This window comes from Symphodus melops (genome assembly GCF_947650265.1).
Source record: "Symphodus melops genome assembly, chromosome: 1".
Lineage (NCBI taxonomy): Eukaryota > Metazoa > Chordata > Actinopteri > Labriformes > Labridae > Symphodus > Symphodus melops.
This window is the reverse complement of record NC_136691.1, coordinates 14,644,279-14,671,857: the sequence shown is the minus strand read 5'-3', so window position 1 is coordinate 14,671,857 and position 27,579 is coordinate 14,644,279. Positions and strand designations below refer to the sequence as shown.

The 27,579-nt window shown below is 41.2% G+C and overlaps 1 protein-coding gene across 1 annotated transcript; it reads right to left on the bottom strand.

Moving 5' to 3' along the window:
• Window positions 1–13,384: 13,384 nt before the first annotated feature.
• LOC306839251 (E3 ubiquitin-protein ligase pellino homolog 2) lies at window positions 13,385–22,806 on the bottom strand. The gene is made up of 7 exons (XM_079367836.1): window positions 22,439–22,806; window positions 18,654–18,783; window positions 18,270–18,371; window positions 17,590–17,787; window positions 17,269–17,454; window positions 16,954–17,159; window positions 13,385–15,984 (listed from the first exon to the last, which is right to left on the bottom strand). Exons 1-7 carry the CDS (start codon window positions 22,516–22,518, stop codon window positions 15,600–15,602), a joined length of 1,287 nt encoding a protein of 428 aa, XP_079223962.1. The 5' UTR covers window positions 22,519–22,806; the 3' UTR covers window positions 13,385–15,599.
• Window positions 22,807–27,579: the final 4,773 nt, after the last annotated feature.

The window sequence follows — 27,579 nt, the reverse complement described above, 5'->3', positions numbered from 1 at the left end:
GTGATATACCCATTTGAAGTATAAAGCCCAATAGTGCCATCCATTTGAAGCTCATGACAACTTGTGAAAGCACTTGAGTTTTTGTGAACATAAAATAAAACATCTTGACCTCTACTGAGTACATTTTAACCTAAGGCCTACTAACTCATGCAAACAAGGAGATAAATCAATCAATAACACGCATGTTTAGAGAACCGGTTTCTCAGGGAAAAGGATATAAAGAGAGACATCAGATATAATAAATCATAATTCTCATAATCATAATGAGGGCAAACTTCGGAGTCTAAGTGGAAAAAGTCAGAGCAGCAATAGAAGTCATTAAATGAATTCAACTGAACAAGATTGAGTCGTCACTTCTCAAATGTTCGACGACAATCAGAAGCTTGATAGAGAGAGAAAAAAAAGTTCCAAAAAAGATTTGACTTCAGTGTGACGGCTCCGTGAGGATCTAAGTTTTGCGTGTAGTTTCAGCTCATCGGACACAAAAAGAAAATGTGATTTGTCACATATAAGACAGGAACATGAATGAAAAATGTCACTCGTGATGAAACAAAGAATTACAAACATCATCCTGAGGCGTGAGAGTAACATCAGCTGCCTGCATGGAAATCTAACAGTCATCTTTGTAACACTTGCTTTTGTGTGCATGATGTAATTCGGGGCTTCAGTGTCATCTGCACATATTTCAGTGACACGTCTGAACTAAACCTATCACACAAATTATAGTAAAGTGATGTAAAAGTATGTTAACATGGTGATGTACTGCCAAAGGAGGAAGTGCTCATGAACTCTCCGCATGTTGCGTTCAGGGACCTCTCACACTCTTCCCCCTCTTCTTCCTAGACTCCTTTTGCCCCTTGGGGTCGGCAGGTTTGTTTTGCTAATGACCCCATCCCGTTATGACCTCATTCGGTTTGCGCTCGGTAATTGGTGGCACACTGACACACCGCGGTGTTGGGGGAGGGGCTCACAAGCCGGGGGGGGCATCCCATTGTAAACATTCCTCCCTGACAAATAAGGCATTGTTATTGATGATTAACGGCAATGAGGGGGGGTACTGTGGGTGTCATAATGAGGGTGCTGCAGGTGATGATTGACGATGACGGTGAAGTGTTGCCACAGATTAACATCATGCAGTGATGAAGCTGAGTGAGATGACAATAAATATCGTGCTACGTGATGTTAAAGATGATACTCTTCACACCTTCATCTTCTAATATTCCCGTGTGTGACGTAAAAAGTCCACAGAACATTTGAATCTTTACTTCTCATTACAGACGCTCCATTACTTCTCTCTTTTAGAAAGTCAGGAGGTTTGTGAGCCGTGAACTTGACTTGAAGATTTGCTGCTTCTTTATATATTTGTACTCCGTGGTGTGAGAGTCAGTAATACTTTGTTACACTAGTTAATAATTTTTTTTTGCATTTTCTGGAAGTATCTGTGCTTTACTAGAGTTCTTTAATGTGCCAACTTCCTCTTTGTTTGAAATGTGTTTCCTAAATGTGTTCCTAATTTTTGTTACTCAAAATTTGATTGGGAGAAATCTGGTGGTCAAATAGTGCGTTAGTTTGTTTTACTGAAAATATGACAAATGAAACATATCTAGCTTTTGTCATAAAAACTTGAATATTTCTCTTTTATAACAGGTTACTCTTCATATTAGTTTCAATAATGTTGTATAATTCATACTAAATCATTTAAATATGTAACAGTAAATATAAACTGAATTAATTACCCAAGTAACGCCTCCTTCACCCAGCAGCTGTAGTCACAGTCACTTTTAGATTAATAATGATAATATAAAAAACATCACCTTGATTAACAGCAATGTTGACTCCTATTTATTAGTTAATAAATCCATTGTTTTTTATTGATAAAAGAGGAATTAGAAGTGATCACTGGGTGTAGATCATCAACTGACTGTGACTCTGAGGAGCTGAGAGCTGGACGCTCTCTATTGTTTGGAGGACTTGACTTTTTTTTTTATCTGTCAGACATCATTTTTATAAACTGAAGCTCTTAAATGGACTTAAATGTTTTTGGGTTTTTTTGTACTTCGTTTTACTTTAACTGTTTCTGAGGTTGACTTTCATGTTGGCCCTTTTTCTGACCTCTAGACCTCAACCAGCCTGCTCATAGTAAGAAGACAGACAAAAAAAGGAAATATGTCTAGTTATACTTAAATAAAATTATGTTTCATTTTCAAGACTTGATACTCTAAAGAAAAAGATCACAGCACCACGGCTTCACAAAGGGAAATCTCAATATGCAGCTCGAATGCAGTGGATACAGTCATTATGTATGACCGACGTGAATAACTCTTTTCGTCCTCCTCCTCTTTTTCCAAAAACTTTCATTTGACTCCCGGCTGGAGGGCCTTTTTCACAGGGAAGGTAGACTAATACACTCGTAATATAGCACAGCATTATATCCTGAAGGTCTGTGTGTGAGTGTGTGATGCATATATGCATACGTAGTTATGTGCTTGTATGTCGTCTGTGAAAGTTGCCCGGAGTCATTCATGGATTTTTCTAATGTGTCTGTTTACATGCCATTATTCAAATTAATTCAAGGGGAAGTGTGTCATTGTATGTGAGTATCATTGAGTGTTTTTTTAACGTTAAACTGCGGCAATAAATCATCATTTGTTCATCAAAAAGTCACAAATGATGCTATCAGTGTTACTTATTATTAGTCAAATTAATCAAGTATGTGTAAAAGTCATTATTAAAATTAATTAGGCCTTTACAGAGCAATGAGCATTTTGTTTTCTGTGCGTGTGTGTGTGTGTGTGTGTGCGTGTGTGTGTGTGTGTGTGTGTGTGTGTGTGTGTGTGTTCTGTTCTGTTTAAATGGATTTGGCAGTTTAACTAAAGGTTCTGCAGCTGGTAGTCTCTGTATGTCATGCAGGTGAGCACAACAGACATGCCAAAAACAACAAAAAACACGGGATGAAAGTGTTTCTGTTTTTGTCTAAATAAAGAAAAATACACATCCACACAGGAGCTCATAAATACAGATAATACGCACGCAAGTACACACACACACACACACACACACTCTTTTGACTTCTTTTACTTTTAGTGGGTGGCAGCAGAAGTCATCCCTGCAACCTCCCCTCCTCTTCCTCCTCTGCCTCTCTCCTCATCCCCACTATCACATCGGACAGGGTCTACTTATAGCACCGAGCCAGCGAGTGGAGAATAGGGAGAGAAAGGGTATTATGACGGTGCGGAGAGAAAAGAGAGAGAGCGAGAGAAAAGAAGGGCAGACAGGGTATTATGAGAGAGAGGGATGAGAGCAGTGAAGGCATTTGGAGTCTTTATTCGCCTTCCTAAGCCACGGGCTCTGCTCCCAATCCGATTGGTCGATACGGCCAGCCATGTAAATGAAATGCAAAGCAGAGAGAGACCCTGACTTCCCTATGCCAATTTGTGGGGCGCTTTCTCCCTCCCTTTGCCGATGGCTTCTCCTTTTATCAGTCTGACTTCCTTACAACCTGACGCCTTTTCTTCCTCACTATCACCGCCCGCCGCCTTCAACCTCTGATTCTTCCTCTTCCTCTCTCTTTCTTTGGAAGATAATGATTTGCTTTTTTCCCCATGTAAGAGCTGAACTCTGCACTTCTCTAATGTTCAGCTTCAAGGATTTAATCCCCAGTCTTTTTTTATTCCTGGGAAACTCCAGTGGTGATTAAGCATATGCTCATTTTAAGTTTGTGCGTGTGCAAACACAAACACCGTCTGTCCCCTCAAGCTCTGTGTAAAATGTTCAATGTCAGGCAATTTACTCGCCCCTCCAAGTAGGTAGCAAAGTGGCAATTGTAACAATTAACACAAAATTTAACCATCCCTTGGCATTCTGGGAAACTTTTTGAAATTTTGTCAAAGCTTTTCCAAAATGTTTTACCAATTGTACTTACGTCACCAAACTGACTTCTTTTTATTCGAAATAAATTTGGTTTAGGGAAGTGAGCCAGAAACTTTTCTGTACAGTGGCGCCTATATCGTTGAGTTTGTTAGCTAATCAGAGGGTAGGTCCTTAACTTAGAGGCCTTTATAAGGTAAAATAGTTATCCACCCAGAATTGTATCAGTGTCTGTAGAGTAGTATAACAGCTGGAAAAAAAGGAAAAGCAGCATGACCTGCAGTAATTAGCAGATTATATTCTTCACTGAACACAAGGTTTGTTGTCAAGGTTGAACTTGAGACTGTTTTAAATGTAGACCATGTTATGAAGACTTAATCAACACCTAAAAAAGATCTGACGCTTTGAGGAATAACTCCCAGCTCCAGTTCTTTATGCAGAAATGATTTTTTTGTTTTTGTTTATAGCTACAGCCTTCAAATAAAAGACAAATGGCTGCTGTGAGATGTCTCTTTTAAAATGTGGAAGAAAATGAAATAAAAGACAGAGGTGGTTTTAACTTTACCTGCTACATCAAGTCAAACCCTTCTTTAGACATTATTTATACATCCTCCTCGTCATTAAACGTCCCTGATGGAGGCCCTCCTCCACCCCTGCAGAAGAAGGCTCTGTTGACACTAAACTCTTCCCAGGGGGTAGAGCACCAGTAATGGGGGCTCTGGCAGCCTAAACCCCCAACTGTGAGATTTAGGTTGCCGTTTATTTATTTTATTTATTTATTTTCAAGCTCAAGCTGAGGTTTTTTTTTTTTTTTTTTTTAACAGGATGATAACAGGGTGACAGGCCGATAGACGGGTCAGGACTGATGACAGTTTTAAGTGCAGACAAATGCCACAGTCTGTTGCAGATTAAAAATGCCCACTACCACTGTAATCCCTGTAGCGCTGCCAAATTGGTATTTCCTTCTTTTTCCTGAGCTGAGCCGAATGACCAGAGACTGTGACAGGAGGAGAATCAGCCTCACATCATGTAGTGACTTTTTCCAGAGTGACCTCCATGACCTCTCTGGCCCTATACTCTGTCGGACCAGGCGGATGAATGAAAGAAAGGAAATTTGATAAGGTTGGTACAAAAGGCAAACCCAGAAGAAAACATTTGGGAGCAGAACTGGTCTATGGGTCAGTAGTTTTCCTCCAAGTCTGTTCATAATGCAAACACTGCCACCTGCAGGCAGCTGTTGAAAATGAAACAAGCTCGTCACACATGCCAAACATTCACATGCTCAGACAGACGCAACCCTATATAAGAGCAAAAGAAGCAGGGGCCCTAACATCTACAATGACTACACAATGAAGCTTGTTTTACCAACAGAGATCGTTTTCTTGAGCTGCTGGACTGAAGAGAAATATGTTGGCGGATATTAGCACACTTCAGACCAGGGCTGGGCGATATGACCTGAAATCAATATCCAGATAAATTGAACATTTTAACGATTAATCACTGCTTGTTTGGTTTTTGCCCTCAGAGTGCACAGACATGCTCTCTGCTGTAAATACGCTCAAATCAATTATTAAAGCTTTTTGAATGAAAGAGTGAATATCTGAGGAACTATTTTGTGGTTATATATCGAATATTTCAGACTAAAATCAAAGCATCACTTGAAATGACAATGAAACATTTTAGTTTAAGGTAGAAATTAACTTCTCTAAAACAGCAGAAAATAAATAACTTGTGTTTCTTGCAAATCGTTTTTTTCCACAGTGTTTACATTGTACTTCTTTTTGTTCGGTGTCATCTTACCCAAAGACAAAATGTATCCAAACATCGGACATTGCCTTTTATGTCGCAGACTGAACGTGTCGTCAGATGACTCTGGACTGAAAATAATCTAAATAATTGACATGGGCAAGATTATGTCGGTTAGAGATTCTGAATGTCAGGTTTCGATTAATTGCTCAGCCCTATCTCAGATATATTGTTTCAGTGCACAGAAAAACACCGCCTGGTTAGTATGCGTGCCCCATGTAGGGAGAAGTTTGAGGAAATGAAGAACAATTCCCCTGTTAATATCAATCGCTTCCTTGTTCGACCAATCAGTATTGACGAGTCGACATCATAAGGTCTAAGGTATCTTTGTCAAAATTGTTATTTGTGTTATATGTCAATGGTTGGGGACAGACTGGACAAAGTAACGTTCCAAGTATTCAAGTTTGTCTTTACATGCGAGAGAGTCATTCTGAGTGATAGATGCCCTCTCGCTGTTTGCTAGACGACGCCTCAGCAAATTTTGGTCACTGAACTTCTCCAGTATGCAGCCTTTCCCCAAAATACACACAACATGTTTTTCAGACATGCAGACAGTTAATTTTGCCAGGAAGGTGGCTTCTTTCCGCCCCATTTGAATATTTGACAGCAGGATTAGGAAAAAGCTTTGCATATTTTTTTTTGTTGAAGGGTGAAACATGGTGTAAGGAAGAGCCAGTGAAATCATGGAGCACATCTGGAACAGACTCAAGAAGATGGACTGATTGGGGGCGCCAGTATCCTCGTGGCCAGCGTGCATGCCCTGTGTGCGGAGGCCATAGTCCTCGGGTTTGAGTCTGACACATAGCTCCTTTTCTGTCGTTCCTCGCTCGCTCCTTGATTTCTGGCTCTATCCTATCTCTCTAACAAAGGCACAGAAACCGTATACAAAAAAAAGAATATTGACTGATTGAAACCTAACCAAAGTTTTTGAGCAGATCGGGAAAGATGCAGCGGTTGCAGAGATTATCAGCAAAGACTGCACTGTTGAGCGTAGGTCTGCACTTTCTTTCATTTCACAATCTGGATACTTCCCAAATCACACCAAAACAAAGCAGAGTAAATCGGAAAAATAGGTATTTTGGGAAGCTACCTCTTTCCTAGAAGCAAATGACTTGAGCTGTAATAAAAAATAAAGTCTCTCTTTGTTAACTGTGCAGTTTTGATGTGTGTTTGTAGTCGTGTAGAGTAGAGCTGTGATGGGCAGCGTGTGGGAAGCTCCTCTGCAGCGTCCCGACAGGAGGGAGGAGGCCGAGCATAACACACGTCACAAACACACACAAAAACACACTCGCTCTCGCACACTCTCCTCATCAGCCTCTCCTTCCCCGTCCTCCCATCAACCCTCTCTCCTCCTCCTCCTCCTCCTCTCAAACCCTCCTAACAGTCCTGCCAAGATGACAGTTCCAAGCTCCGTGGAAAATGAGTCTCGCTTGCATTACAATCGCGCAGGACAGATTCCATTAGCACTATCTGAAATTGAGCGCGGGGAGCAGAGAGCGGGAGGCGGCCGCGCGTGGCCTTATCAGAGGAAGAGGGTGAGTTCCGTCGACGTCACTAATCCACCGGGTAGGACTCAGCACACACATAGTGAAAGGCAACTTGGGGAAGACACAGGATGCGCGCACACACTTTCTCACATACTGAAGGAAACAGAGGGAGAAACATACCTACACACACATTAAGTCAAAGAGAAAATGACAGGCTCAAAAATACACACACACACACACACGGATACCACAGCTTTAACTCTCGTATCCTACAATGTTCTGAAAAGGACCAGAATTTGCATTTCGCCAAAGGATATGATGAAACTGGTGGAAAAACAGGCAACAGATCAACTCTCACACTGCCTCGCTTTCTGTCTCTGTATGTGTGTGTGTGTGTGTGTGTGTGTGTGTGTGTGTGTGTGTGTGTGTGTGTGTGTGTGTGTGTGTGTGTGTGTGTGTGTGTGTGTGGGTCTTTTCCTGAGGAGTGCTGGCGGGGTCTGTTCAGTGCTGCGGCTGGTGGGATTTGTAACATGTCAGTCAGTCAGTCGGTTTGAAATGAAACTGAGCTTCACTGGCACTTCCTGTGTGATCTCTACCTCCCTGCACTAAGTGTCTCCCTTCCACTTCCACATGCGCACACCTTTGCATTGCATATATATATATATATATATATAACACATTATACACATACATGCTGACAGTGACTTATATGTGCATATGCGGGAACACCCCCACATGAACCCCCCAGTGTCCTCATCCAGATAGCTATTAACCCTTGACACATAAATCCAAGGGTATGTGGGTGTTTGATATTAGCTGCGTGTGTAAGAGAGGACGGGGTTAATCTTTATGTAGTGGGGATCTTTCCACACAAGATCAGTCAATTTAAATAGAGCAAGAACACTTTGATGTCTCCAGCCCTCCCTCCCTTCTTCCTTCGCTCTCCGTCTCTCATTCACTCCTCTAATTTGCTTCATGTCGCCCCCCTCTGTGCCCCGGTGATAAGGTGTAATGAGAAATGTTTTCAAAATGGCTCTCACCTACCATGCGACACTAATTGGCTGTGTGTGCTTGATTTAGCCAGAAGAGGAGAGCTGCTCATCCTTGACCGCTGAAGATGCTGAAGAGAGGGGGGGGAAAGAAAGGAGGAAGCACTTTTACAACAATCTTACAAGAGTTGATGCGCACAGTAAAATACAAATTGGCACGTGCTTGCGTCAAGCGAGAGCCTCTAATAGCCTCAAAGACACAAAGTGAGGAGGGAAATACCATCTTCATTAGTTGTCATTTACAGGGAATTACAGCGGTGTCACCTCGAGGCTGTTATTGGTCACGCTGAAGCAAGCAGCAAAGAAATGTCACTGAGGAAAAGAGCAAACTTCAGGGAGCTATGGAAACAGAGTAGCATTTGGCCTACTTTCATTCAGCAGCAGAGGGATGCAACAGCATTTCCATAAGTGAAATGATGAGGAATATTCCAGAACACTTGCTTGACTTCCAAAAAGCAAAATCCAAATGGACTGGAAATATAGACTTAAAAAGGTGGGAATGACAAACAATACCTAAAACAGTGAGAACATACTTCTCAGTAATAGGCTTGGCTATATGACTGTGAAAACACTATACAACGACACAAACCAGCTCCTACTATGCTAAAACCACCAGGCTTATGAAATAAAGGACCTCACAGATGAACTATGGCTGTTTTGAAAGCTCACCAGCGAGAAGCTGTTGAAACAATTTAAGTCCATTCACGTGATTACATCCGCAGTTTAGAAACTGTAGGTGATCTCAAAGTAAAGCATTGTTACTTCATGCTTTAATATAATTTATGTTAAAACGTAAAATGTTGATGTTTTTGGTGTGTAATTACCGCCGGTCCTCTTGACGAAACAAGTCTCAGGTCAGATAAACTTTGTTCCGGTCCATAAACAGGTGGGCGGGGCTTCTCACTGCGTCATTTATTGCGCCTTCTTTTTTCCTTTCTTTTATAGTTTTGTTTTGTTTTGTTTTGTTTTAATTTAAAAAAACTCACCAACTCAGAAGTTAAATAGGCTACAGATAATATGGTATTGTGCTAACTTTGTAGGTCCAAAAATGTTTGAACTACTGAACGATTTAGTCGTTTGAATAATCTGATGGACTCCTTTTTAAAAAAAACAAAAAAAAACTTTGTTTTTAAGGAAACACAATTCAGTGCAATTACTGTAAACTGGTTTTATATATAGGCCTATTGTAAGTGGTCACATATATGCCATTGTTTTGTGTTAATGTCTGTAAAATGTGATGCCTGGATAGTCTTACAAAAGAGATTCTCAATCTCAATAGCTTTCCAGGTCAAACAAATGTTAACTCTCAAAAGTCCCACCCTTCACTTACATGCTCCAGAAGAAGCAGACCTCAGCCCATCATTTGCATTGTGTAGAAACTACGCTGTCTCATGTCTCATTGAACACTAAATACGGCAAACTCACAGTATAAACTCTGTCTTTAGCTTTATAAATGCAATATTCTCATAAACATTACAGTCAGCTTGATTACAATGAGCTTTACATCAGAAAAAAAGGTGTGATTAAAAGGTGAATAAAATTCATTCAGTAAGATAATTGTTGAGTTCAAACTGAAATATATATCATGATACAATCATATTGACTTTATCAAAATGTTTATAGGGGAGAATCCAAACAAATCACAAAACCATACACTTTCTTATCTGTAAATAGTAATGCAAATGTTTCATATTAGGTCAACAGAATTTGTGACGTTTAAAGCCATAAAGGATAGTTTTCTAAATCTGAGTTCATGAAATCACACAACAATCTCTAAACAAATTAAAAAATTTCAACCACCCCGATTAAAAAGGGGCTAATGATTATTTAAAAGTTATTTTAGCTGGTTACATTTGACATGTTTAAAATTGAAATGTTTGAATTTGATACCCCATAAAAGGTCTCATTGCCACACCTGGTATTTTAACCACCTATTGCACACAAAATGACAATGATGCAAATTGTATGCATGAGACATTTGTGCAGGAAGTCAACATTTAAGCAGCCTTACCTGGATTACATCAATATGTATTTTAAGTATTAAGTGAGGTGTCTGTGACAGGTGATTCCCTCTTCTGTCAGATTCTTAGCAGTCACATCCATGGTGGGCCTCCCCTTCACAGAAATATTGATGTTTGATGACAGTTTTCATTGGAGGTGGGGAGGAAGAGACCACTTGGGGAGACACACAATAATCTGGATTACCAGCCTGCTGCTATAGCATCACCTCCCTAACAGGATAACACAGCATAATAAACTCCATAAAATAATCAAACTTATTACAACTCCTAACCCCTGTTAAATACACTGTGCTCAGCTTATATGTGCTGCATTCACGGCCACAAAAGAAAACAGTCTTATAAGACTGGAGAACACAGGACAGCAGCTTGTGGTGTCTTAATATTGGGGTTAATTGGATTTGTAAATTATGTGACTAAATTAACACTTCCTATGGCTCGGTGACTTACAAAAATGTGTGTGAGGAAAGAAAAAAGAAGTAAAAGTCTTAAAGTTAATTAATCGTCTGAGGCTCCAGATTAATTAAAGTTTCCCAGTGTCTGTAGTTAATGGGTGGATTGATGGAACAATGGCCTGAAAGCCCTGTGATACCTCCACAGAGAGGAAGATATCTGAGTCGCTTATTAACACCCACACTCAAGATGCCTTCACATGTTCTCGCTTGTAACAAATGTGTTTGTTTGCATGCACACGTGCAGACATACACAGTAAAACACACACACACACACACACACACACACACACACACACACACACACACACACACACACACACACACACACACACACACACACACACACACACACACACACACACACACACACACACACACACACACACACACACACACAGCTCCCTTCAAACTTCCCAGATACACCATTACTCTCCATTGAGGGTTCCACATTAATTAGCTGGGATCAAAACCTACAAATCCCTCCTCTGAGACTTTAACAGTGATGCCTCCATCATTTATACCAGGTCCCACGATACGCAAATATGCATGTGCACACACACGTGACTCTGGGCCTCTATCCGCCCTGCTTCTTCCCTCTCTCTGTAGTCTGAACAGTCTTCTAAAAAAAAAAAAAGAAAAAAAAAAAGGTGTATATTATTGTATGATGTACCGGTAATCATTATTATCATTATCTTCAATATAATTATGACTGGACTCAGCTTAAAGAAGCAAGAATCTGTTTTTATAAGCCTTCTGTGGGTCTGTGGGACAAACATCACAGCTGCCTTATTACTAAAAAATATATGAAAAAAACTCTCCTTATAAGTCTGGCTTTATAATAACAAATGACAAGAACGATCTATCAAATATGTCGAGCAGTTAAGGAGCAACATTAAGTATTTACTTTGAGATGTGTTTTGTGTATTCACTGTAACTTTAGTCTCATTTTTTAAATAGAAAACGTTTGCATGCTGATTTTGGATTTGAAGTTGATGAGATACTTGAGGGAACAAACAGAGAACTGTTGAGAGCTGAAGGATGCTTTAAAATCCAAAAAATGGCTGGTTTCTCCTCTCTCATGCTTTAGAAGAGATTAAATGTAGTGTGCTGCTAACAAAACCCGTGAGAAAGGTGAGAGGAGTAAAATAATTCACACAAACTTCTGAATAAAACACCCTCAGTGGGTCTTAAGAATTCTTTAAGCAGAAATCTTGAATTCTTTTCAAAGGAGCAAACTCAAGTCTTTAATAGTGTTATTTTAACTGAAGCATTCTGTGCTTTTTCAGCTTCTTATCACATTTGCGTGGAGATGAAGATGACTGCCAAAGTGCTCATCGGTATGGTTGATTATTTTAAAAGGGTGATGCAACTCAAGGGCAACCTCATCAGCCTGTGTATGCTCTGCTGTTAGCCTCAGAGCTGGTAGACAGCGCCCTCTGCTGGCTGAGGGAAGTACAACTCCTGACTTTCCACTTCATTCAAGATGTACTCTGACTCTGTGCTGTCCTATCACTTTAAAAAAAAACCCACAAATAATATAAAACATGAAAAGAGAGGACTTCTTTTTTTAAACGGGTTTATTGACATGTGTATAGCGATTGTCTGTGCACCGTACGATGACAGGAGAATATGATTTAAAATAATACAAAACAGCTGTACATAACACAGATGTATGTAAAGGAATGCATTAATAACTGTGAGGTTTTTATGCTGTATAATACGTGTCAGCTACTCGCTCACCTGTTATAAGATGAGTTCATAAGTTGAGGTTTCACCATCTAGGAAGAAGGTCAATTAATAAAAATATTTAAAAAAGCAAAGTTAGGGAAGAGCTACTGATGTTTACTGGATGTTTTTTAAACAGCCTGATGCCATGCTAAAATACAGTATTTGTAAAACTCTAACATCTAGAAAACAGAAGGATATTGCATATGGACACCTATATCCCAAAGAGGGTTAAAAAAAAAAAGATTCAATAAAAAGGAAAAATGAATAAAAATCAGCTAAAATAAATATAATGGGTCTTAAACTAGAAGCCGATGGCGGTGCTGCAACATTTCATCCATCCACATGCCAACGTGTGTTACATTAATTGTTGTATATATCATCTTATAAGCAGGATTCACTGGATTTGGCTTGCTTAGTGAAGGCCAGCTGATCAAGATGTTTTCACAGCCTGTTCAATTCACAAGACTCCCTTTATATAGAGCTCTACATGTGACTGATCACGTTGATCTGACACAATGCTTTTTATGTTTTGGCCTTCGTAATAATTCCTCACGCCGTTTTTTTTTTTTTTTTTTGTTCTGCAGAGGAGAAACATTTAGAAAGAAGTGATCAGTTTTCAGGCCTCACCAGCTGTGAATCCTAAATCCCTAATCCTGAGCTACAGTAATGATCACCACTACATCCATGATATCCACTGCACTGCAAAGAGTTTCCATCTTGTAATTAGACATCACATGGAAACAAGAACCAATTTTAAGAACAGAGGGCTGACTTAAAGATGTTCGTTCCATGATTGGTCTAAATACAAACTGAAAACAATGTTGATGACGTGGATATCTTTCTGCAGTGAATTTGGTGGAACATATTAGCATAGTAGAACAAAGTGGGATTCAACAGAACTCATTCACAAACTTCACACATCCATCAAGTATTAGGATTTTTTTAGGCTTGCTTGCTCTTTTTTTTTTTCTCTCTCTCCATTTTCTTTTAGAGAGGTCGTCCGGACAAAATAAAATATAAGCCAAACTGAAATGTTGCAGTTCAAAAAGCCGGAAGACATCTTGGTCTGTTACAAACGGTCTCAGCATGAACGCCGGCGTGGTGATCAACCGTGCAAAGTTTGAGTAAGTGTATGTGTAGTGTACATACTGTATGTGAACATTCAGCACATGCAAGCTAGACAATGTCCATGTGAGTGTGTTTTATCAGTAATACATCTTCCATACTTGAGGCTATTATTGAAATTATCCAACTTTTTTTCTGACCTATATCACCAAGCTACACCATAATATTCAGTTACAAAAATAGTATCACAATATATACCATTCAATATGAGCACCAGGGAAGGCTAAATATAGCCCGAGTATTTGGCTACATTCATTGTCTGGGCAATGTTTTATGGTAGCAGTGTGTTGAGTGTGTTTGTTGGACACAGTGTTGGCAATATTTACTCACTCACAAGCTCTCCTACAATTACCACACGAGAATATTCAGAAACATACAGAACTTGCTTACACTGATTAACAGATGTTAACTATCACCAATCATCAGTTAGAAAAATAGTTGTTTTTTTTAACACTGAACACCTAAAAGAATTCCTCCCGCTTCCCCAAATAAATCCCTCCCCATTTCCTAACAAAATATTTCTCTGAAAAACAAAAATGGTTCTCTTTTGAGGTTATACAAGGTCAAACCGTTTTCACACTCCATCATAACAACATGGACCCTGTTGAGCATTTTGCAGTAACCAGAAGTGTGTTCAATTTAACACTGCAGTGACAGACGCCTGCTGTGCTCCTCTGCAGACGATACACGCTAGCATGTTAGCATGTTGAGGCTAAATATGCATCTGAAATGAGGATTTAAATAAACATCCCGTATCTATTGACTCATTTTTAAAGTCTAGTACTTTGGTTTAATCACACTCTCTTAGATCCAATACCTATATATTGAACACACCTCTGGTTAAGCCCGAAAACCATTCAGCCATGTTTGACGCGACTGTAGACGAAACACAGCACAACATCTAGCTTATCTATGGGAGGGCTCTTATTGCTGTAGAGAGTTATGAAGTGGATTTTATACCCGGTTTCATCCCTAGACCTGGCTTATCCTCGCTCCTGCTTGATGATCAGGATAAGATCTGGGCTCAACAGGTGATGCCTTTGTGATGTGATCATACAGTGGTGAGTGTTCTCTCCAGAGATGAGGAGATAAATACTCGACGTGCTTTCATTCCAACCTTATACAACACAAAGGGTTCTCATGAATGGGCTCTCTGCATAGATTATACTCGGACGCATGAGGATAATGAACAGTGAATGATTTCGGGGGGTGGCGGGGGGATGTTTTAATGACGAGGTTGAAAAGCTGAATAACAGCCTCAGATATCACCTCATAACCTCACATAATTAGCTTACATAATTTCTATGGCCTTCTGAGAGTAAAAGGTATGAATATAAATCAGCCAGTCATTCAGAAAATAAAATAAGAAAGTCAGTGTGCAAACCTTCAAAGAGATCGTGAGGTCATAGGTAAAGGTGAGAGGTGATTAAAGTAACAATATCAATGAGTTGCAGCATTTAGCAATGTTTTAAATTAAGAATATCGGGCCAAGTAGTGCAAGCAGTGGTGTTTCACTGAGTAAAGGGCAGACGGGTGCTGCTGATCACCTCAGACAAAAAGGCCATTCTTTTCTTATGTGCAAAAGGCTACTAATTATTTCATACATGGCTTCTGTAACGGTATTTGGATCGGTTTTCTTTAATGACAGGATATATAGTTAGTGGAAAATTGGGTTTTTTGATTATAGGAAAACGATTGAAAAAGGTCAAGCAGCATCGTTTAGATCAACCTGTGTTGCATTTTGTTGGAATGAAAAAAAAAAGAAAAAAAAAGCATCTCCATGTTGGGGGACAACATTCTCCAGATCCTAAGCCAATCAATAAGCATGGAAGGATAAACAAGGGGAGGGGTTCTTCACCCCAGAGCTACATTCAGAAACAGCATTGACCAGTGTTTGTTCTGCACACCGAATGTGTAACCACGTGAGTGTAGGGCACACACGCTTTCATAACTCCTTATCAATAAACTAGCCATACTGAACACTGATCAACGCCTGCATCATAAATGAAGCTCAGGCGTTTTGATGTTTCTGTGATAGTAAAAGTGGTTTCTGAGGAGTGGTAACTAGTCGATGGGCCCCTGGAAGATGAGCCGTGTCCAGCCAGGGGTACTGAGGGCAGTGGAGCAGAACGGGCAGATGGGTCTGAAGGCGTGCGTCCCATGGGGGAGCGGGGTCTCGGCCCAGTACCTGGCTGTCCTCTCTGAGCAGACGTGGCCGCACGGCACAAAACCGTGAGTGGGAGCTCCAGCGTCCACGTACACCGCAGGCTCGCAGCCCAGCCAGAGCGGCACGTAGGGACCAACCGTTCTGCAAAGGGGACATTCTCTCCGGGTCGTGGAGCCCTCCCCCTCTCCTGGCAGCTCCTCCCCCTCAGATCTTTGGCCCCAGTCGTGACGTCCGTGGACGTGGCCGCAAGCGAGGTAGACCCAGGGCTGACGCTCCTCAAGGCTAAGGCAAAGAAACGTCAAACAGGACGTTAGTAACTTGGTTGTTTAGTAAACCTTGCAAACCTAACAGCTAACACCAATCCTGAGTCAATCCTCCTCAATTTGTGTCTTCACAGACTTCATGTACTTTATTGATCCTGCAAGGTGAAATTCTGTTTACACTCTGATAATCATGCTACTCACACACACTGGCTGAAATATACACATGCACAAACAGGATCCTAAGGACATGCACCAAAGGAGAGACGTCAGAGTGATGGAGCTGGTCTGTCTGTGTGTGTGTGTGTGTGGTGATGATTATGATGGGACTATAAAAACCACTGAAAGTTCAAATTAACTGCCAACAAATCACCTGTATGTACAACTTTTCACTGTCGACCCAACACGCAGATGTAATTGGATGATTTGAGCTGGCTGGGATTATAGAGTTCATCTAGTTTTCTCAAAATCTGTAAATAACGTTTATCTACTCAAATGTTTTTTTTTATCTTCCTGCAGAAAAAAAACAATTTATGATCCACAAAGATTTTTGATTTGAAATGAAAGCCCATGAAAACATTTACTTCAACCAGTGTTAGAAATTCTTTGCACTGATTTCTGATCTGCCTCTGTGTTTGTAAAGCTCTGATGTCTTCGTAGATATGATAATGCTCTTTTAAATATTGTAAATAAACGACATCTGTTTGTCCTTTGTGGAGTAATCATTCTTTCTATTTGAGATAGACTGAGGTTTGAGATGTGCTGTTACATGCTTAGACAGCTACCTTTACAATGCTAATGTCAGTTCAAGTCTGAGTAGGAAAACACCTCACACTATACTGTTACTCCAGGGAGATCAACGTGAGCTCAACAGGCCCTAACAGGTGAAGGGTGAGAGAATAATAAACACCTTACATCCCTCAGGCATTGTTCTGCATCGTAGACGCATAACCTTGAGGTTTTTTTTGGACATATTATGTCAGTAACTGACCTGTGGCTGCGTGGCAGGCTGGGGAAGGCCAGTGTGCTGAGGCCTACGGGACACTGAGGTCTGGACGCGTTCAGCTCCTGACGAAGCGCTTCCAGATGACGCAGGGTGGGTGCACGCATCAACCCCTCACCTGTACGCCACAGCAGTGTGGCACCACACAGGTCAACCAGCGAACCGTCGCGTAACGCGCTGCTCTCACCCTCCGCCTGCAGATGAGAGACGCATGCTTTTAAACAAACAGGAAATGATGTTCCTCGTGAACCATGTTCAGGATAAAAGCAGCGTGGGTGTTGTGCAAAAATGGTGGCGTCTCACCAGTTTGCCTCGGCTGGGTCCGGAGCGCGTCTCTCGCAGGGCGTAGACGTCTCCACACACAGAAATCTCCCTCCACAGACCCTGCTTGGGGTCTTCTGGGAACCCCTCTGGGTGCATCACCAGTACTCCGTTAGTTGTAAGGCCGTCCATATGCCCATCCGGGTTCTTCCATTTGGTAGCTTTTTCCTAGGATGGCATGAAGGCGAAGAAACAATAGTAATGATAATGTTTGGCTTTACCTTTTTTTTTTTTTTTACAACATTGCATTCTTCTTTAGACTAAAACAGACACCTTTCTTGATTGGACTGTCAGTCTACTCACCCCTAAGAAGATGTTTTTGGAGGAGTCGAAGCCGGCGGCGTAGATGCGTGCGGTGTAAGGTGGGTTGCGTTCACACACGACTCTGCATGCAAAGCGTGAGATGGTGCTGGGAGCGATGGAAGGGTCCTCCCCTTCCTTCCCCCCACCAGAGGTATCTGTCACCACAAAGTCAATGGGGCTTTCTGTGGAACGTCCAATCTGCAAGGAACAGCAGACGAGCTCGCTGTAAATGACCGACACTCCTGGGAAGCATTCAACTGAGGAATTCCTTTTAAGGTGGAATGCACAGTTAGATATTTGCACAGTTAGATAATTATTTAATCGCTTCAGATACTCACTAACTTCATGAAGCCCACAGTATTTCGTCTTCAAACATGATTATGGTTATTGTAGCTGATGGTGATATGATTAAATCAATCTAAGCTAATCTTTAAGAGCAGAACTTTGGGTATAAAAATAGCTTTTCTTGGAGATTTTCCACAAACGTCTGAAGTCTTAATGTTCAAGTTTAGGAATGAAACTAATCTACCTCCTATGAGGGAATTATGTAACAGCATATTTAGGGTAGAAGTAGATCATGCTGTCTAAACTAGGATTGTTTTTCGTGTTAAATTGGCCTTAACTGACGGAGGGGTTATGAAACACTTGACTGTCTCGGTGTATTTGACACGTTACATTACCTGGAACATGTCTGTGTTGTTGTCATGGCAGTACTCCACCACCACTGTTTGGTTGCGGGACAGGGTGAAAGAGATGCTGTGCTGCCCTCTGCTGTGGACAGCCTGCAACAACAGCAGCAACAAGCAGAGGTGATTCACTCATTTTTCTTGCCAGCACATACATCAGAATAAATCACTGTGTAGTTTAACAAGCCAATAAAATGTAGCAACATGATTCACTGTGATATAAAAGCATCTTGCATCAGCACATGGTCCGACAGAAACGCACACATCCACACAAAGACAGACATCATGCTTAGTCATCCTTCCTCTGCCTCGTTTACAAGAACACAAGAGGAAGTCACAGGAAGGAAGCCAACATTACACACTGATAAACACACATACCTTGCTGTCCTGTGGTGTGTTGAGGATGTGTACAGCGCTGGGTTTGACGCCGTTGGCCTTGGCTCGTCGGTACAGAGCGAAGCGGCTCTTTCTGCGCCCACGGTCTCCAGTTGGAAGAGATCCATTGTACCTGGAGGAAGGCAAACGCTGGTCACATTTTGAGCAAAGATTAATCTAGATTAGAGATAAATACAACTCATTCATTGCTCAACAAGTACACAAGTTCAATCATGTTATTTCCAGCTTGTTGCGGTTTATTGAGAAATCCCAATGGTGGGAAAAACCCTTTTATGGCAAACCTGTTTGATTACTGTGCTTATGCTCCGTCAGCACTTTCTGGAAAATGAAGCTATAAGCTCTGCTGACAAGATGTGTGAGCAAACAACCACAATTAGAGCTCAAATGTACTTTGTACATCTTTCATAATGTCACATTCACATGAAGTTAATCAAAACAGCAAACACAGACACTTGCATATTCACATTAAACTGAACAGACGTCTCTCAGCTTGCTGAAAAGGCTCAGCTCCTTTTTCAGAAACACAGTTTCATTACTGAAGAACATCACAAAAATATTAAAACAGTGTGACTTTGAGTAAGGGCTCTCACTAGGATTCAGAACTGTGTGTGTGTGGTGATGATTATTATTATTTTTCCATTATTAGAAACCACCAAGAAGATTCAGATTATTGTCATGAGAGTTGTTCATGATGTATTCTAGACCGGGTTGTTTTCTAATTCAATATCAACACTTTTTTGACAACCTGAGTTTTTCATGCATTAATAAACGTGACTGGAGAAGCATGTTGCAAGAAATCTTTCTGGTGTCTTTGCTGACTAAACTTCAGACCCTGTCCTCGTTTGTTTTAAATCCATGAACAACAGATGCATAGCTGAGCTGACAGAGAAGGTAGTGTGCTGGTTTCAGGACTTCAATCAGACAACAGGAAACTGTTTAGAGGAGGGCAAAGAGGAAGAGAGGCTCTCCCAGTGACAATGACAGTCTGTGCTGGTCACCAGAAACAATCAGACCAGCAGACCTCTGCTCTCTCTCAGGGTGGAATAAAGACACTCGGCCTGCTCTTACATGCTGTGCGTAATAAAGCTGAAGCGTACTTCTTCTTAACCTAACACTACCTCGAACCCAAAGTTGGGAACCAAAGGTCTGAATGATGAAGTACACATCTACTGGGTGAATTGCTTTTAGCTAGAATAAGGTGGGTGTCTGAGAAAATGCTCTTTACATTTGTAATAAGCAACACGTTCATGAATCTCTGGACCAAAATGTCTTTTCTGTGGGAAAAACCCTGAGGCCAGATCAGGGCAGGCAGTCAGCAGGATGTTGACGAGAGGATCGAGTATGGTATTTGGAAAAACCCTTCAAACCAAGGACATTGACTTGTGATGTGAGTTAAGTCACGGAGGATGACTCAGTGCTACCTGCTGCCTGTGAGGCCCTGCCTGTCCGCTCAAACGAGAGCCCATCTGACAGGAGGAGTACTGGGTCAGGAAAAGAAGACACACAAGGACCGGCTTCAGCCATCTCTGCTTAAAAGGCAGGAGATGTGAAAGGGGAGCGTGGATAAGAGGGCACAGGGGAAAAAAAAAAAAAGTAAAAGAAAAGCTTAAGGAAAAGGAAAGCCAGCGCCTTGAAAGAAACAGAAGACAGAGAATGAAAGGATGCAAATGGAAGGGTACAGGAAGAAGGGACGCGGAGAGGTGAAGAAAGACCGAGGGTCCAGTGCACACATCGTAAAGCAGAGTATGAAATATTCACTCCTTCTGCCCCTCGACACTGGTTTATTTTCGTTAAAGGCAAGCCACTGAGGAGGCCTGGCTTTGTGAAAGTTAAGACTCAGCGAAACACTGCAAAAGAGCGGGTAAGAGAGCGAGGACTGCGACAGAGATGGTGTTACGGGAAGGATAAAAAAAAAAAAAGGAGACCAAGAGGGTGTTTTCATAGTGATGGCAGAGGGTTATGAGGGAATCGAGCTGCTGGACAGTGCAGCGCTGTACATGGTGTCCAGGGTAACTAAGGACAATGAGCGATGGCAGCCTGGCAGCCTCTGCAAAGATCACATGGCCTGCAGTGAAGCAGACATCGACCACACAGGACATGTGATCACCATCATCAAGACTAAAAGTTGCTAAGCACAGAAGGACATAAGAAGAGAGAAAAAAAACATTACAGGAAGCAGCAGAAAGAGCAGCCTGTTCTGTCCCTTTGAATCTGATGTTAAAGTTACCCGCTGTTTGTGTAAGGATGGATGACAGACTACAAATCCCACTGATCAGGATGTCACTACTGACATAGTGTAAGGTTTTTTTCTTTTTTCAAAACTATTTATCCCCGTGGGGCAGTTCACACGCCAAGTGGTCGACCACAGGAGCAGTGACCAGCATACACCCCGACGGACACATCGGACATGTTGCTCACAGGAGCTGGGGATCGAACCCTCGACCTTCCGGTTCGAGAGAATTTTTAAAATAAGTTTGTAACAAAACAATAACTAATGAGCAAAGCATAATCCTGCCCTTCATTACGCGTCTTTTCCTCAGATGTGATAGTTCAATTCACCTTCAAGCCTCAGAACAAGACATCAAACCAAACCTCAATAACTATAGCGTGAAAGTTAGCGTCTCTGAAATGCGTTTTCAGCCATCATTTAGCCCCAGTGTATAAGTTGTAAGCCCCAAACCTCAAACTACGCACTAAATAATCACTCCCTCCTTCTGTGCTGAGAATGTGAAGGACCGCTCTGTTAAACAGTCGAATGACGAGGACGACTCTAATCAGTATTCTGATGCCTGTGGCCCGCAGCCTCCTCGCTCCATGTTCAGCCAGAGGGGAAGAGATAGGCCATTAGGTCAGTTATCTTTGGCATACACAGGAAGCTCCACAGGGCAACAGGGAGGCCTGTGTAAGCTTGGATATGACTGTGTCTGGGTGTGCTGTGTGTGCTGTGGCATTTCTGGTCCCTGCAGACCCTGCACAGTGTGAAGCTGCAGGGGTGAAAACGCTGTGAAAGCTGGTGGCTGTCATCAGCACATCCTGCCTACTGCCTGCTTGTGTGTGCTGGTGATGTAGAAGGGGCTTTTCTACTCCTCCTCCTCCTCCTCCTTCTTCTTCTTCCTTGGCATGGATGGTCATCTGGCTGCGACGTTTATTAATTAGGTATACCTGAGGCTTTATGACTAAATAATACGAGCAAAAAGCATATTTCAGACAATGATGTCAGCCTCTGTGCTACTTCTCATAGCCATCACATATCCAGCATAGTATGACATCATTGGGATTTTCAGCCTGAGCCATCCAGCGCTGCTTACCCACACTACAACCATTGATGAAAAGCAGCTACATCCGTAGTAGCCATATGTGATTTGGTTTTAGCATTATTAGCTCCTCTAACATCAGAAACAGTCTATGATCTGAACCCAACATACATGCCGTGTAAACGTGGCATGTAGTTTTAGAGCATGTGCTTTATATATGGAGCATAAAGTTAGTTTATAATATTAATAACAGCAATGGACTGGCCATATACCACGGCAATGTTAAATGACGAAAAATAATAGCTCAAATATACTGCTATGATGGATTGAAACACATAAGAGTATCAATAAAGGGCACATCTGTGATAAGAACAGTGGATTAAAGATACACTCCACGTCATCTGTTGGTTTATTGTGCTGATGGTGCCGAGACATATTAAAGGTTCATTTGTCTCTGGAGGGTTTTTACGTCCCACACTATTTCTATAACGGTTTAGGGTTTAAGAGACTTACCCCAAAATGACCAACTCGCCGTATTTTACCGGGTCTTTAACGGGCACATCATCGTCTCCGTCTTTTTTCGGTGAATTCATCAGACTGGACTCCTCCAGAAGAAAAAAAAACGCGTCCAATGGCAATAGTGGGGGAGATAAAACAATGCTAACAGACTCGAAACTGATGAGAAGTTATTTGGGTTTTAGTGTATTAAAGTTTGGACATAGTTGGGCAAAGTTTCCCCCGACTTCTTCTAGTTTCTTTTATTATTTGAATCCAGTGCAGGCGCATCTTTTCGTTGCTAAAATGCCAGTCTGAAGCTAGTTAGTAACGTAACATATCTGCTCCGCGGTAGCTAGGGTACAACAACGGCTAACGGCAGGGAGTGGAGCATACCATTATTCACAAGGGGGGGGGGGGGGGGGGGGGGTATTAAAAAGATAACTCAAAATAATTGTCAATATCGCATCTAAATAAAGACACATTTGCTTTCCGAGTACTTTGAAAGTGCGTAGATATGTGTTGGTGTTTTAATGTTAAAACAACACATTTACAAACAAAATGTACAATTGCATGCGATCACACACCCTACTATTAAAGACGAAATGAGTGAAACCTTGGAGAGGAGCTTGCGCTTACACTGATAGAACAAAATGAGACATTTCGAAATCCAGAGAAAGTGTCCACATCCACTGGCGTATAGGGGTGAAATGACACATTTAAAGTGGGAGACTAGACCATTACATTTCCTGTTTATCAATCATATCGCTCTTATCTCGCGGGCCCTAAAGGAGTCTGACGTAATGAGATGCTTATGGGGGGTGTGGTAAAGCTAGGATGTGGGTCACCATTGCGCCCCAGACGAGACACCTTCTTTTCTTCTTGTCTGCATTTTCATGTGGGGAGTTGGAAGACATAAATAGGCCGGCTGGATCCCAGACTTCCATCTCTCTCTTTCTCACACAAACACAAGCTGCAGTGTGTGAGCTCTGTACTCACAATGGGCCTACTGTGACCACTTGAGGGCAGTGCACCTCAGTCACATAGATGAACTTTCTACTCATGAAGCAGGCCGACACCAAGACTTCCAGTCAGTTAAAAAAAAAAAGGCAACCAACATCCTGATAGCTGATCATTGTTATTTGATGAGATTGAAAACAAAGCCTTTACTGCAGCCCTTCTTGGACAGAACTTAGGGCTGGGGTGTCAGTAACATAATCTCCACACAGACATGGCTATCTACATCTTGAACAGTAACCCTTGGTGTTCTGATAGAGTTGTTAACATGTAGCTACTTGCATGCAGTTGTCTGCAAGAGTCTGCAGTCTGTGGTGGTGTTAGCTCTTGCTGTCAGATATGTCTGTGTCATTGAAACATGTGCTTGTGCAAATGTACCAGATGTTACATGAGTGATATGACAATAAATTCAAATTAGAAACAGCCTTTCTGTTCCATGCACATTCAAGTTCAAGTTCTTCAACAACAGGCAATTCTGAATGAGTCATGAATGTGCTTCAGCATAAACAAAAAACAAAGAACCACACCCTAAATATGTGAATGACAGCCCACTGCAGGCACAAAATAACTAATTAACAAACTGCAGCGCTGACTCACCTCATAACTATAACAGCGCAAGAGTTTCACCGTATCATATGTAGAAATGTAACCCCCAGCATATTTTCCCTCAGATACAAAGTAGAAACTGGATGGACCAGATGTGTGCCTGTGCATTTCTTTCTTCCCCACTCTAGGATTAAGGTCACACCCTCCTTACACTCACAGTCTGTCTCACATTTTCTTTTCTCCCATTTCTCTGCTCGATCTTTTCTAGCAGGCACTCTCTGTCCATTAATTGGTTGAATTTCCTGATAAATTAGAAAATATGTTTAGATTCCTTCATGCAAGAGGAATCCTCAAAGCTCTCTGCATTTTGCATAGTTCATGGCCATAACAATCAATCAGCAGTGTGAGGATCCAGTGTGCACTGCGGGAATTGTTAATTCAGTCTCATCGCTCCAGGGCGTTAAACAATGTTAAGCATGCTCTGAAGGAATAAAATACAGTCCATCTATTTAGGAAATCACAGTATTTAATGATTATGTAGTGCTTTAGTTATCCCCTTAGCGCAGGAGAATTTTGCCCATAGCTTATGTCTGAGGTCATACTGTAAGTTGAGAAGTTGCTTGTGCTTACAGAGTTGCATCTTAGTTCCCAATCTAAATGTCTGATTATTAACAAACTAACTCAAAAGGAAAGGGAAAACAAGGATGCAGAAGGGTTGTTTTCATCATTTTGTCAGTTCTGATACCTCATTCTGCTTACAGTGAAAAGGAACTAATATATTCAGTACTGGATGTGGCGGTTTTGATTGACAGCCACTTTGGATAATTAAGACCTCATCTTCCAGACAAATTCTGGAGCTTGTCATATGGCCTCGACTGGCTTACTGCTGATTAATATTTGTATTTACAGAGACAGAATGTACAATAAATGCTGTGCAGCAATGCTGTGAGTCAGCTGAATGTTGAATTTAGAAATCTCCATTTATGGCCACTTGCTTCGCTATTTATGTCCTCAGCAGGGATATGAGGAATCAAACCAGGCAAATTGGAATGAAATTTGTAGTCTTCTATGAACCTAATCATATCAAAACCATATTTGGAGAGTTAATCACAGATCCAATTGTTTGTGCCTGATTGTGAACATGTGGAATGCATTACCTCTACTATCATTATTCAGCTTTTGGTTGAGTGCACTTCAAGCCAAGCAAAACAGAGCAGGACAGGTGGACACCGATCATTAGGAAGTGCATGCCCATGCAGAACATAATAATTGTTTTAAAGAAATGTTATCAATAACAGATTACCTTTATACAAAACTGTAACATACACACATATAACCACAAATGCAAAGGTAAGGGGACGCAAATAAATTACATTTTCAAAGCAAACAGGACAAATTGATTGTGAAACTTAATTTTGAATCACACACGCACGCACGCACACACACGCAAGCACTGAGCGACAAGCTTCATAATGAAAGTGACTTCTGGATTGCTTCTGGATTGTTCCTGTGATTTATCATTGTCGGTGCATCTGTGATGTCAAAGCTGGGCTGACTTCCTCTATCTGGATTTAATTGATGGAGATTTAAAAGCTGGAAAATCTTTTTTTTTGGTATTGCAACTGTAAGTAAGGGATGAGCCCTGCAGGACAGTCTAGACCACTCAGGTTCGCCACAGCCATCTGCTGCGTAGTCTTTGTTGATGTTGCCATAGAGACACGAGCAAACAAAGAAAAGGTATTTTTGTCATTTAGACCCACACAGCTCTGTCTAGATAAGGCTTAAATGGACTGGTGGAGCAGAATCAAAGTATTTTGGTATGACGAATACCAACCACATTAACATGAATTATTTAATTACCCTGTTATCAGGGTTACTCTAACCCTGATATGATCTCTGACTCTGCGAAATCGACTATTTGTTGAGTAAGTCCATGTAACAAAAAGACAGTGTCCTACCTGTGATGCACAAGTGTACACATGCCTGCAGGGTGTGATGGGGAGGTAGACTCCTTACATATCAGACATGATGCTGCAGAATGCTCAGCATATTCCCTGTTTGCTGCACAAGCACACAGACACAACAGGCTTTACAAGTGATTGTGGCTCCCTGCAGGGAAGAGTAATTGCATATACAGGCAGGTTTATTGCAAAACACTGAAAATAAATGGTGTTAGAAATGGTGGTAATTGTTGGCATAAACTGTAGATAATACCTCAAACAGATTGTGCATCTTAAATTGTTTTCGATTATGTGTTCACTTTGGTTGCACGTAATGGTATTGTGGGATTATCACTACCAATAGAGCAACAAAAGGAGAGCTGACGTGAGATCATGTGAGAAGCAGGAGGTAAGGAAGTGATTTGAGGGCTTCACTTCTGAGCCAAATCCCAGTCAGAAAAGGGCCAAATAAAGCTGCAGCACACGTGACAAAATTAATGTTTGAAGCCAGTTTGTATGGCAATAAACAGTACTTTATGTATTCAATGGTTTCAAGTTGAACGGTCATAGAGAAACATAAAAACACAGTTTATTCTCCTGAATCAAACCTCTTGTCAGACCTTTAAACACAACAAGAAATGGTATAACATTAATCTTCCTTTAGCTTCTTAACTTTACATTTCAAGAGTTTACTGATCATTTTGAGGGCTCTCTCTGGCCTTTTCCTCTGCGACTACATCCCCTAACTTTAACGGATGACAAAACAAAACAGAATTTCCTTGGTTTTAAATACGCTTTTATTTCATTTTAACTGAATTTTATTTCTTCAATGTGTTTTTGACATAACTGACCTCTATTAACCTTAATAATCTTAAGATTTTATGATTTTTCTGTTTTATTTTGCCCACTTTGTGTAGCTATCTGCCTTGTATTTAGGAAAATGTGCTCAAAAATATAGGTTTTCAGTCATATTGATACAAAATAATAATAAAAAAAACCAGACATAAATCCAGTCCTTGTTACAAACTGTAATTATCAAAGAGACAGGAAACTTATCCCAAGTGTGAAATATTAGAAAAGCCTTTTTTTGTTGAACGTTCTCCTGTGATAGCTCCCAGCACACTGACTCCTTTCACAAACTGTAGCTGCATGCAGCACCTGCCAACAACCTGCCATACATGTACATGACCTGAGCACAAGGGCTACACACAGCTGCTGGTGTATGTGATTCACAAAAGCAGATGGCTCCTCAGACAGGTCATTAATAAGAGCCTGTGGGGAGGCTGTGTGTGGTGGGTTATTTTTGGCTTCAGTGTTGTGTGTTATTCAGGGATAAAAGTTGTGTTGGTAAGCCTATTTATGTGTTTAGTGGGAGGTTGCCAACGTGCACCAGAAACAGTGCGACATTTAGAGTAATTGGCTCCCTGTTCAGTGTGTGATCGGTATTCCACCACCAACTTATTAATAATTAAACAAAGTGTCAACAGTGATCTTTGACCTCACTGCGTCAGGTTTTATAACCACAGCTTTTAAAGTGAGGCCAAGGGACACTTGTTGATTGCTTAATTATCACTCAGTAATTCATATTTAAAGGGCTGTCTTATCTGGAATGTACCTGATTTGGTTTCATCACAAAAAGTCACTTCAGGTAATTAC